This window comes from Chlorocebus sabaeus, chromosome 13 (genome assembly GCF_047675955.1).
Source record: "Chlorocebus sabaeus isolate Y175 chromosome 13, mChlSab1.0.hap1, whole genome shotgun sequence".
NCBI lineage: Eukaryota > Metazoa > Chordata > Mammalia > Primates > Cercopithecidae > Chlorocebus > Chlorocebus sabaeus.
This window is the reverse complement of record NC_132916.1, coordinates 11,862,474-11,874,873: the sequence shown is the minus strand read 5'-3', so window position 1 is coordinate 11,874,873 and position 12,400 is coordinate 11,862,474. Positions and strand designations below refer to the sequence as shown.

Genomic DNA, 12,400 nt, shown 5'->3' with positions numbered 1-12,400 from the left:
ACAGAGCGAGACTCCGCCTCAAAAAAAAAAAAAAACACAAAAAAACACAAAAGGACAAAAAGCAAGGGTACATTTACTTACTACATTATTTCATTGGGCTGGTAAGTTAGAGGAAAAGAATGACCATTATGAGCCAGTAAAGCTTTTAATCAGATTAGAATTTAGTAGGTACAAGTGGAACCACACAGCCCTTACTGACCAGGGCCAGGCACAAGGCCAGGTGCTTCCTGTGTGCCATCTCAGCAGGCATCCCAGGTGGGCATGCAGGATCTTGTTTACAGATGAGGAGGCAAAGGGAGGTGAAAAAACTTGCCCAAGATTACCCACTAGGAGGCAGGTATGTTTACCTATTTGGTCGTCCTCCTTCCCTCTATTTCTCTCCAATAAACAAGAATTTAAAGTTTGCAATAAAATAATAATGCTAAACAAAAAACAAAACAAAACAAAACAAACTTGGACCAGGCATAGTGGCTCATGGCTACAACGCCAACACTTTGAGAGACTGAGGCAGGAGGATGGCTTGAGGCCAGGAGTTTGAGACCAGCCTGCACAAACAGTGTGAAACCTCATCTCTACAGAAATAAAAATAAAAAGATTAGTCAGGTGTGGTAGTGAGCGCCTGCAGTCCCCCCAGGAGTTCAAGGCTGTGGTGAGCTATGACTGTACCACTGCACTCACGCCTGAGCAACAGTGCAAGACCACATCTCGAAAACACAAAAACAACATCAATCCTCTTTCTTTGCTGCCAGAAAAGACAAAAAGCACAAATAAACAAGCACCTGACGGCGTTACAGGTGGAGACTGAGTTCTATGAGTGCAGTAAAGTAGGGCACAGCGCAGACAGAGATGGAGCTGTACTTTAGACAGGGTGTTCTGAATCAGTAATGGACTTATAAAACATCAGCAGTCAGAAATTCACATACGGACTATAACAGGTCAAAAGCTCATTTTAAACTATCAATGAGGAAAAAGCAATTTATTTACATACCATTCTCTTTCCAACTCAAATATCAGGTACAAATTGCTTTCTTTTAGCATATGCCAGAAATCTGTCATTACACAATGGCTTAGCAAGCATGACACAAGATACTGCCACTTTCTCTACACAAAGACCCACCCGAACACCAGCTTTGTTTAAAACATTACCTCGGCACCACTATGCCTCTCCTCAGTGAGTTTCTGAGTCCATGCTCAGAGCCCATGATGCGCTCAATACTGGCGAACAAAACACATTCTGTTCTTTGAGAATAATTTTTTAAAAACAGGAACCAATGGGGTGGATCTGCTTCCAAATATTAGTCCAGCCATAAAATATACACAAGGTTATAATAAATGCTTAACAATAATTATTTTTATGCTAGAAGCAGGAGTTGGCCCATTTGTTTCTCTAAAGAGTAAGTATTTTAGGCTTTGAGGGCCTTATTTGGAGTCCGTTGCATATTGTCGTTTTTAAAATCCTTCAAAAATATAAAAACCATTTTTAGCTGGTAGACCAAATAAAAACAGGCCACAGCCAGACTCAGCCCTAAGATGACAGTTTACCTACCCCATCCTAAAGTAAAAACATTTATTTACAATATCTGAAATGACAACTGTCCACACAGGCAGTTTAAAATCGATCTCTCAGGCACAAATGGAAAACAAGATTAGGTTGCAGAAAAGTGACTTCAAACTTAAAAACATGAGCAAAATCTGACACACTGACTAGTAGAGTTTGATCCTCAGGTGATACTGGTTCCTCTCCTATCATTAAAAGGTGGGTCATGGTGAGACATTTTTTATTTTGCTTTTAAGGTTTTGTTTTCTCAAGTATATTAAATTAAAAGGATTAATTATTAATGAACTTTTACATTTCCTTTGAAACAGCATTACCATTTACCTATAAGTGTTAAGAAGGGGTTAATGAATAAAGGAAAACAGAACTGACCACTGCTGACTGGGAAGCCCACATCCCTCCACACTTACCCAAAGGATCTTACCAGCTGGGACGCCCTCCCTGGTTCCCAGGGCACACTTCTCTTCCATGAGGACCTCTATAATGCACTATACTGCACTGTAAATTGTTTACAAATCTGCTTTCACTAGGAGACTGAGAACTCCTTAAAGGCAAAACCAATCTTATTTTTATTGTCCCTGCACCAAGCACATAATGGGATATAATAGCGTTTCAACACATGAAGGTGACACCCACGTGACTGATAAGGGAAGTCCGACTAGAACACACAGAGGATGGACACAAGAGAAAATCAGAGCCCTCCCTTTTACTAAGATAACTCAAACTGTTCATATTGCTTTTTCCCTGAGAAAACCAATGGACAAACTTTACCTTGTTTATAGGAACCCAACGTTTTAGCTAAGAGGGTAAGTTTGAAAAACATTTAGGGGGTGGGGAAACAAAAAAAGAAACACATAAAGCTCACAGCATCTGAAGATGAGTTGTTTGGATTTCACTGATAAAAACTTTGTCTCTGCTTATCTTACGCAACATTCTTTCCACTTAAAAACTAACTCCCATTTTACGGCTGACGAAATTGAGGTTCTCAGATGCTAAATGGCTTCCCCAAGTACAGGTGAGCAGTAAATTAGCTATGAAATTCTTTTTATAGCTCTTTGTAGTTTCATTTTGAAATAAACTATGTATATTAACTACATCAAGCATTTCAGTCAAAAGTCTGTAAGATGCATTACAGCACAATGGTTTCATTCGGTTCTGAAAACTACCGAAGCCTGGAAAAATCTTTTTGTCAACAGGCATGGATGGTAAATATATTAGAAGGAAAATAATGCAACCTTTGGTCTTTTCAACAAACACACATTTAGTGCTGAAATTAAAAACTAATTGGAGTACTTGGGGAGTCTCAATGTAGTTACTACTGAAATAAGGGATAAATTAACATGCATTCAGTGACTTTGAAAGCAGACTGAATTTCACTGCTTCAGAATAGAGTTGAAACGTCTAACTACCATTAGAAAGCAGGTATATCAAACCACCCTAAGAATCTCCACATTGTCAAAGATATATGAAAGTTAAAAAAATTAAGAAAAAAAATTACAGTTCACTGAGAGTTTTCCTTTCCCAAACTGTATTTATTAACAACATTATTCAACATTTTTGTTAGAAACCACATTATCAGCCAGGCATGGTGGCTCACACCTTGTAATCTCAACACTTTGGGAGGCCAAGGTGAGAGGAGAGCTTGAGCTCAGGAATTTTGAGACTAGCCGCCTGGGCCACGCAGTGAGATCTCGTTTCACAAAAAATAAATAATTAGCTGGGTGTGGTAGTGTGTGCCTGTGGTCCCAGTTACCCAGTAGGTTGAGGTGGAAAGACAGCTTGAGCTGGGGTGGGGGGCGCTGAGGCAGAAGTGAGCTGTGACTGTGCCACTGCACTCCAGCCTGAGTGATAGAGACCCTGTCTCCAAAAAACAACAACAAAAAAATCACATTATTTCATTAACAAGAGGCCAGTGTGGAAGGAATAAAAGAGAAAAGAGGAACAAGGCATTAATGGGATCTTCTACTTCCCTACCATTTATAGGGAATGTCTAGCCTCTTTTTTTCTCTTTGAAAACAAAGAGCCAAAATGTGAGAGACCACTGGGCACTGCCAAATGAAGCTCTGCTACTGGACTCCCTGAAGAGAGAAACTCAAGTCAGAAGGATATTATGCTGCATTGCCTGCCCAAGTACAGGTAAGCAGTAAATTAGCTACGAAATTCTTATTTTTATGGCTCTTTTTCACAAAGAGTCATCCCAGCCCCTATTCGAGTCCCAAATACCGGTAACAGCACTCCTGGCATTCCAGCCAGACTTTAAGAAGGCGGCTGGGCATCAGTGACTGCTTTCACCCGAGTGGGTGCTCTGAAATCACACTGGGCTTGATTGGGGTGCAGGAGAAAGGAATATATAATAACTGCCCTTTTCCTACTGAATTAGCAGTACCATCTGGAGAGCTTATTTAAAACATAAGCACCCAGCCTGCACCTCATCCTAGAGATGGAAGTCTTATTAGTTCTTCAAGGGACCCAGGAATCAACAGTCTCCAGACAATATTGTACACAAAATTTTGAGAACACTGCACTAAATTAACCCTTCCTCTTAACTTTAGGTATGTACAGTGTGTACATATACTCAGGGAAAACATACAAAGCTACTGAATTATTTGGATTTTTAAATAACGTAGTTTAAGGAGTGTGGTACTTTAATATTTTGGCGGGCAGTGGTTATAGTAATGAAAGAACCCAAGGATTTTTTCACCAACCATTGTCACAAATGTATTAACATGTACAACAAATCCAGACTCCCCGCCTTCCCCCACACCTGGTCCTTCTCTAGGATTACCTATCTCAGCGATGGCACCACCACACATCCACTTGCGCAAGCCAGAAACCCGAAGTCAGCCTCGACACCGCCCTTGGCCCTGCATATCCAACCCATCACCTGGTGCTATCAATTCTATCTCCCAAAGAACTTCCAAATGCATCCACTTCTGTTCCCACCACCACCACCCTGGTCCAAGCTATGAGCTCCTCCAATGGGCTACCATAACTACCCTTGCTGTCTCCTGCCTCCTGTGATTTTCCTATTACTGATCACAGTCAACTTTTCAAAAGGCAAATCTGATTATGTCACCTCCCGGTCAAAACCCCAAGTTAAACTAAAAAATGCCCAAGGATGGCTTACGAGGCATGGCCTGACCTGTCTTCCTCTCTAGCCACGTTGGGCTTCATGTGGAACCCCAAACTCACACTACTTCCTCTCACCACAGGGCCTTTGCACAAGTTGTTACCTCTGCCCGGGGAGGTCGGTCACCTCCTCAGGGATGCCTTCCTGACTTTCCCTATTTGCACCCCCACCAGCACACACCTCATCTACTCTCAGGCCTCACGTACCCCTCTTCAGGAATACTCTCTGGAGCTGCAGTTTTACATTTACTCTGGGATTGCTGTCTGTCCCCCAAACCAGACTATAAACCCGCTGACAGGGACTATGTCTGTGAACATCCAAATACATTTATTGTGCCTTACAGTGTGATCATGGCAAATCACTCATCCTACCACCACTTCTCACTGCCACATGGCAAAATGTTAGCTACCCTAATTCACTACTGCCCCTCCTGGAGGAGGAGGGGTGGAAACAGATGCCACGTGTCCTCCTCAATTGAGGAGGGGTGGGGGTGGGGGGTACAGTCAGTAAATTGTCCCTGTTAAAATATTTAATAGAAAAGGCATGGCCGGGCGTGGTGGCTCAAGCCTGTAATCCCAGCACTTTGGGAGGCCAAGACGGGCGGATCACAAGGTCAGAAGATCGAGACCATCCTGGCTAACATGGTGAAACCCCGTCTCTACTAAAAAATACAAAAAACTAGCCGGGCGAGGTGGCGGGTGCCTGTAGTCCCAGCTACACCGGAGGCTGAGGCAGGAGAATGGCGTAAACCCGGGAGACGGAGCTTGCAGTGAGCTGAGATTCGGCCACTGCACTCCAGCCCAGGCGACAGAGCAAGACCCCGTCTCCAAAAAAAAAAAAAAAAAAAAAGAAAAGGCTATGTATTCCCAAAGAAGTAAGGTAATCTCAGAAATTACCTTCAAATTTGGCACAGTAGAAATGTGAACATACTTTCAGAGTTTTCCTAATGAAAGGTAAACCTGCTTTTATATTAGAAATGTCTATAAGAACACTTCAGAAATGAACAGGTAAGATGTGTTGGAGTCACTTAAAGGCAGTTCAGCTCTCTGGTTCTCATGACAGCTTAAAGAGATCTCGGCCCTGAACACAACACCCTTTTCCTTCCTGAGCTTAACTACAGTGGTTTTCCTTGCTCACTCCCCGTGCTTTCTTTCCATAGAAAGCAAGTGTGAGAGTAAGGCGCTCTGCAGTCACCCTAACACGAAGGGGCGGGCAGAGAGGATGCTCCCGGGACCAAGGATCTGAGCACCAACTCCTACACCTCTCCCGAGATGGGGCAGACCCACAAGGCCACACAGCACACCATGTCCTGGGGACTGGCCTGAACAGAGGCCAAGGCTCCCTCTGGAACCCCAAATCACCCTCCTTGGACGTCAGCCAGTCACACATGAATAGAGTCCCCTAAGCAGCTGTGGGAAAAGCAAAACCAGACAACAGACCACAGCTGTTCCTGTGGAGTGCTGCCGCGTGTGCCCCCCAGCCCTCAAGCAAGATTCAGCTGAAGTGTTACTTCTCAATACAGTCTGCCGATTTCCCCATCGGATGATTTTCCTCTCAACTGTGTCACGCGTTACCTAAGCTCCTTCCCAGTCTGACAGCACTCAGCAGGTTTTCAATTTCAGCGTTTACCTGCATCTTGGCGCAGGTAACAGACACTAAGCTTCCAGAGGACAAGGTCTGTCTCGCCCTCTGTGCAGGTCACCCTGCTTGCTGATGAATAAACACTCAAGTCTTTTTTTTTTTTTTTTTTTCTTTTTTTTGAGATGGAGTCTCGCTTCGTCACCAGGCTAGAGTGCAATGGCGCAATCTCGGCTCACTGCAATCTTCACCTCCCGGGTTCAAGTGATTCTCTTGCCTCAGCCTCCAAAGTAGCTGGGACTACAGGTGCCCGCCACCATGCCCGGCTAATTTTTATAGTTTTAGTAGAGATGGGGTTTCACCATGTTGACCAGGATAGTCTCAATCTCTTGACCTTGTGATCCGCCCACCTCGGCCTCCCAAAGAGCTGGGATTACAGACATGAGACACTGTGCACGGCCTCAGTCTTTTAAGTAAGTGTTGCTTTTGGGAAACAGTATTAGGAGAAAACACAGCAAATAAATATTTTCAGTTATACTGTTTTATGCATAAAGTCATCCACTCACTCAGTTCAGACAAATCAATCAAAAATACTTTGCCTGTTGAATTCAAGGGTTAACAGTTGCAGTGAATCAGGTGGAAGGCCAAGTACTCAGAGGTATCCATCCTTTAAGTGTGGTTGCCCCTTAATCCAGTTGTTAAACATTAAGCCCAAGAAAACCACCTAACATTCTGCGCTAACATTCTTAACTTGAGCTTGAATAATTAGAATCAATAAACCTTTGTTTAAAAGACACATCCATAGAGCTGTTGGTGGATGTTTCATTTTAACATTTACTCAGGCAGCAAAAAAACCCCAAACCAAACCAAAACTAACTGGATCCTCTCTAACAGCCTTACAAAGTGACATATTCAAATACATGCAACCTACTATGCTCTTATCAGTGATTTGTGGGATGGCTCTAATATAATTTACACACAGAAAGGCTTAGCGTGTTTAATTTATCTCTAAGACCCTCCTCTGCCAAAGAAGGGGAAGGGAGAAATTTCCCATGGCAGACAGGTATGGCTGAACTAAATGGAAGCCTCTCAAAAAAGGTTTGTGTTTGTTTTCAAACAACATCTCACTCTGCTGCCCAGGCTGGAATGGAGTGGCTTGATCTCAGTTCACTGCAGCCTTGACCTCCGGGGCTCAAGCAATCCTCCCACTTCAGCCTCCACCCCCAAGTAGCTCAGTCAGAGCGCAGGCCACCACACCCAACTAATTTTTCTATTTTTTTGTAGAAACAGAGTCTATGTTGGCCAGGCGAGTCTTGAACTGCTGGGCTCATGTGATCTACCTGCCTCAGCCTCCCAAAGTGCTAGGATTACAGGCTCATGCCTGTCATCAGCCCACCTTGCCTGGCCTCAAAAAAGGTTTGAAAATTCTAATTGTAGATATTATACAAAATACAGTCTTTCAAAGGGTAACTCTAGCTCTAATACACAAGGTGATGGCTACTGTCTTTCCTTAACTGTTTCACAACTATCTTCACTTTGTCAAATGTCAGAAACATCTTTTAAGTTCTGATCTATCATAAAAGACCTTTAAAACAAAACAAAATGAAAATATACCTGCCACAAGAAATAAAAGAGAGAAGGGAGTTCTGACAATGCAACATGGATAACCTTGAAGACATTATGCTATGGGAAATGAGACTACCATAAAAGGACAAATGTGATCACGATTCCACCTATATGAGGTATCTAGAGTTGTGGAATTCACAGAGACAAAGTAGAATGGTGGTTGCCAAGGGCTGGTGGTGGGGATGGGGAGGGAGAGTTTAATGGGTAGAGTTTCAATCTGGGAAGATAAAGTTCTGGAGATGGACCTTGGTGATGGCGATGTAACAATGTAAATGTACTTAATACCTTTGAAATGTAAACCTAAAAGAGGATAAATTGTATATTCTACCAAGATACAAAAAAGAAACCAGAAAAATAAATTACCATTCATTACGAGAAAGAAAAGTAGTGACTGAGAACAGGTTAACTTTTTCCTGAGTGCTATCTTAGCTGAGTTCTGCATCTCTTCTTTTAGTGAAATAAAACCACACCCAGAAGGGTAATCTTGACCACTCCTCCACATACCCTTGCACTCAGCTCTGCTTAAGTAAGGGGTTGTACTTAGGTCAGTTTCATACCACATGCACTGTCAAGCCTGGATGTCACGTGTCCCTTTTAAGTTTGAATTAAAAAGAAAAATTTTGTATAGAAAATACTCGGCCGGGCGCGGTGGCTCACGCCTGTAATCCCAGCACTTTGGGAGGCCGAGGCGGGCGGATCACGAGGTCAGGAGATCGAGACCATCCTGGCTAACACGGTGAAACCCCGTCTCTACTGAAAATACAAAAAATTAGCCGGGCGAGATGGCGGACGCCTGTAGTTCCAGCTACTCGGGAGGCTGAGGCAGGAGAATGGCGTGAACCCGGGAGGCGGAGCTTGCAGGGAGCCAAGATCGCGCCACTGCACTCCAGCCTGGGCGACAGAGCAAGACTCCGTCTCAAAAAAAAAAAAAAAAAAAAAGAAAATACTCTGTATCGCAAATGAATCTTAATGTAACTTAGGCAAAAATGATATTGGCTTCTGAATCTATTGGCATATTAATATTCTTTAACCTAACAGCAAAATTAATACCTCTGACAAAGATCTTCTTAGAGAACATAAAATTTAACAGTAGAAAAAGCACCAAGGCCGGGTGTGGTGGCTCACGCCTGTAATCCTAGCATTTTGGGAGGTCGAGGTGGGTGGATCACCTGAGGTCGGGAGTTTGAGACCAACCTGGCCAACATGGTGAAACCCCCTCTCTACAAAAATACACAAATTAGCTGGGCATGGTGGCACATGCCTGTAATCCCAGCTACTCGGGAGGCTGAGGCAGGAGATTCGCTTGAACCCAACAGGCAGAGGTTGCAGTGAGCTGAGATCAGGCCACTGCACTCCAGCCTGGGCGACAGAGGGAGACTCTGCTCCCCGCCACCTACCCCCCCCCCCCAAACACACACACAAAAGGCACACAAGCATTGATTTTACAGAACCAACTTGTTTGAAAAACCAGAAAAAAAATCCGGATGTATCTGTAATCCCAGTTTGTAATGAACCCTGTTATTTTGTCCACTGTGATTCAAAACTCAAAAAATGTTAAACCTTCCCCCGAATGTCTAGTCACTAGTTCCTCAGCGTTAAAAGCAGGTAGAATACATACAACTTTCTAAGAAGTGTCAGTCCCAGAGAACCTGCCTTTTGCCTACAACCCCCAGGCCTGGCCAGCAATCTCAACAAAATCAGATTCGAGGAGACAGAGGCGCAGGCACAGCCCTTTCATCAGTTGACCAAGAGTGCTCGGCCCAGCGTGCCAAGAGCCGCTCATCAAACTCTGCCGACTGCCTGCATCTACAATTCAAGTCCATGGCTAACCTTCTGTTAGAGACAGAAATTCTGCTGCAGCCAGCAAGTTTCCTGGTGAACAGGGCACCGCTTCATGGGCCTGGTAGGAAGCGAAGCTGAACGGCAACTTCCGAAAGCCAGTCTCCTCTTCCAAACGCCCTTTAAATCTCCCCAGTTGGATCTTGGGCGCCTGTGGTTTCCGACCCTTAGGAACTCTGAGAGCTGGTGTGTGCGGCTGGAGGCCATTTGAGTCTCCCTGTGATTTGGACTTTTTAAGAAAATTCGAAGTTGCATTACCATACCCTTTAAAAACAGACGGAAGCAGTGTAAAAGGGCCTCTAGTTTTTAGAAAAGATCGTAACTACTGGGGAGGGGGCTCACAAAGAAAAAGACTGCAGAGAAAAGCATCAAAATGGTGTTTTCCTAACGCTCCACAAAAGGGCCAACAAGTAACAAAGAGCGGCGACAACCCCCTATTCCCATCCTCTTCTGCGTGTGAGAAAAGCCTTCTTCCACCAGGAACTGTCCCAACACCTCGTGCAGGTGCCTCCCCTCGCCAATGAAGCCTCCCCCGTCCGCCCGTCCCAGAAACTGGGCAACTTACTGGTTTCGGCATTTTCGGTTCCTGTTGAGTATCCTCGATCCCCGGAAACACGACTCTCCAGCAGCAGCAGAGACGCTGTCCCAACCTGGAGTCAAAGCAGAGCCCTTAGAGCGCCGGTCGGCCCTGCCTCGTCCTCCTGCCGCGCCCGACACTCCGCGCCCGCCGCGCGCTGCCGCTTAAGAACCGGCCAGCCCGGGCCCGGGTGAGTCAGCGCCCCGCCCAGCACTGCGGGCACGGGGAGGGGGCGCGGCCGGGCGGGGCCCCCGGCGAGGAGGGGCCCGAGAGCAGGGGCGCGCGCCCAAGGGGCAGCCGGCGGGCACTCGAGGTGCCCCCAGTTGGGGGCTCCGGAGAGAGGGGGTGCGCACCCGGGGACCCCCAGCATTAAGGGGCTGGTGGGGTACGCGGGTCCGGGAGAGATAAGGCAGGGGGAACACCCGGCGGGGAGGGTCGGGGGGAGAGGGCACGGGCCCCGGGGAACACTTGGCGGGGAGGGTTGGGGGAAAGAGCGCCGACCGGGCGGGAAGGGGTCTGGGGGGCACTCGAGGTGCACCCGGCTGAGAGAGGCGGAGAAGAAAGGGCCTGGGCCCCGGGGTACCCGGCGGGGAAAGGCCCGGGAAGACGGAGCGCGAGCCTGGGAGAGGGCGGGCGAGGGGCAGGGGGAACACCTAGGAGAAAGGAGTCCCGGGAGCGCCGGCGCGAGCCCTCGGGGCACTCGGCAGGGAGGGGTCGGGGAGAGGGGGCGCATGGCCGGGGGGCACTCGGCGGGGAGGGGTCCATGGAGAGAGGGCGCGGGCTCGGGGTCAGCCAAGGAACTTCCCACGGCTGCCAGGAAGCCCGTGAGGAGCCGAGCACTCGGCAAGTTTCACTTTGTGTAGCAACCGTTGCCCCGCGGCTGCAATCGCAACCGTCACGCCTTTGAGAAACTCTTTCAAAAACTGCAACCGCCCGGGAGCCGCCAAGGGACGGCGCCCAGGCACCCAGGCTCCGCGTTTCCTTCGGGAGAGGGGACCCGGCGCCGAGGGGAAGGTCGCGGGGCCGCGGGCCGGCTCAGCTCCACGGCCCCGCGAGTGCCGGGCAGGGACCCGCGCCGCGCCCTCCAGGCTGCCCGCCGCACCTGCAGCCGAGCTCCCGCCGCCCGCCCGGTCCCTCCGCCAGGAACCCCCGCCCCGACCCCCGCCGCCGTACGCCTCACCCGACGCCTGCAGTGCTCCGTGTGCTCCCCGCCGCCCTGGCGTCCGCCGAGTGCGCTGGCGGCCCGCGCTCCCAAGAGCCCTGGCTGGGCGGGTCCCGGGGCCACGCCCCTTCCCGCCCAGCTCCCGACCTGTGAGGTGCGCCCCGCGCAAGATGGCGGCGGCCGGGACTCGGGCTCGGAGGGAAATTTGGCGGAAGTACGCGCTATTCCCAGCGCAGATGCAAGTGGGGAGGCTGTTTGTCCCACGGCGGGCAGGGGGAAGTCAGGAAAACGTAAATAAATCTGGAGGGGCGGACGGCCCGGGGGAATTGCTGGGCCGCTTGGGGCTGGGACCGGGGCCCTTTCCGATACCCCTGCCCTGGGGCGGCTGCACCTGGCCCCAAGTCTCGGTGCACGTGGCCGGCCCAGCCGCTGTCTTCCGAAGCTCTGGTTAAGCGGCACTTTGTGGCCTCTTTTGACGTGACTAGCAAAAAACTCCATGGGATTTCTCTGAAATTCTAGGAATTAAGTTTTTTTGGTTTTTGCTAATGGTTCTCAACAAATTTTTAAGACACACAAAACACGTGCTTTGGGGGCCAGTAGAATTTGTTGCGGGAGACCTCACTCTAGAAGGGGTTCTCAACGTCTGGCTTCCAGACGAGCAGCAACAGCATTCACTGGGAACTTGCAGAAGTGGAAATTAGGTGTTGCTCAGCCTTAGGATTCAGAAACTCTAGGGCTGGGCCCAGCAATCAGTGTATTACAAGCCCTTCAGGTGATTGTGATGTTGGCTAATGGTTGAAACCAGAGAGCTTCTCCAGAATTCGTCTCCTGGGTTTACTGCTCCCTTTCTGCTTTTAGTTTTCTTGTCTGTAAAGTGGCATAATTATGGCACCTGTATCAGAGGGTTGTAATGGGGATAATGAGTTAGTACAT

At 47.9% G+C, this 12,400-nt stretch overlaps 1 protein-coding gene across 1 annotated transcript in view; it reads right to left on the bottom strand.

Annotated features, from left to right (window-relative positions):
* The window catches only part of EZR (ezrin), a 57,226-nt gene extending 45,642 nt beyond the window's left edge, over positions 1-11,584 (bottom strand). Inside the window, exons 1-2 of the mRNA XM_008007713.3 lie at positions 11,486-11,584; positions 10,294-10,378 (exon numbers count right to left, since the gene is read on the bottom strand). Of these exons, the coding sequence (XP_008005904.1) occupies positions 10,294-10,305 (12 nt within the window). The 5' untranslated portion in view covers positions 10,306-10,378; positions 11,486-11,584. The remainder of the gene's footprint in view (positions 1-10,293; positions 10,379-11,485) is intronic.
* Positions 11,585-12,400: the final 816 nt, after the last annotated feature.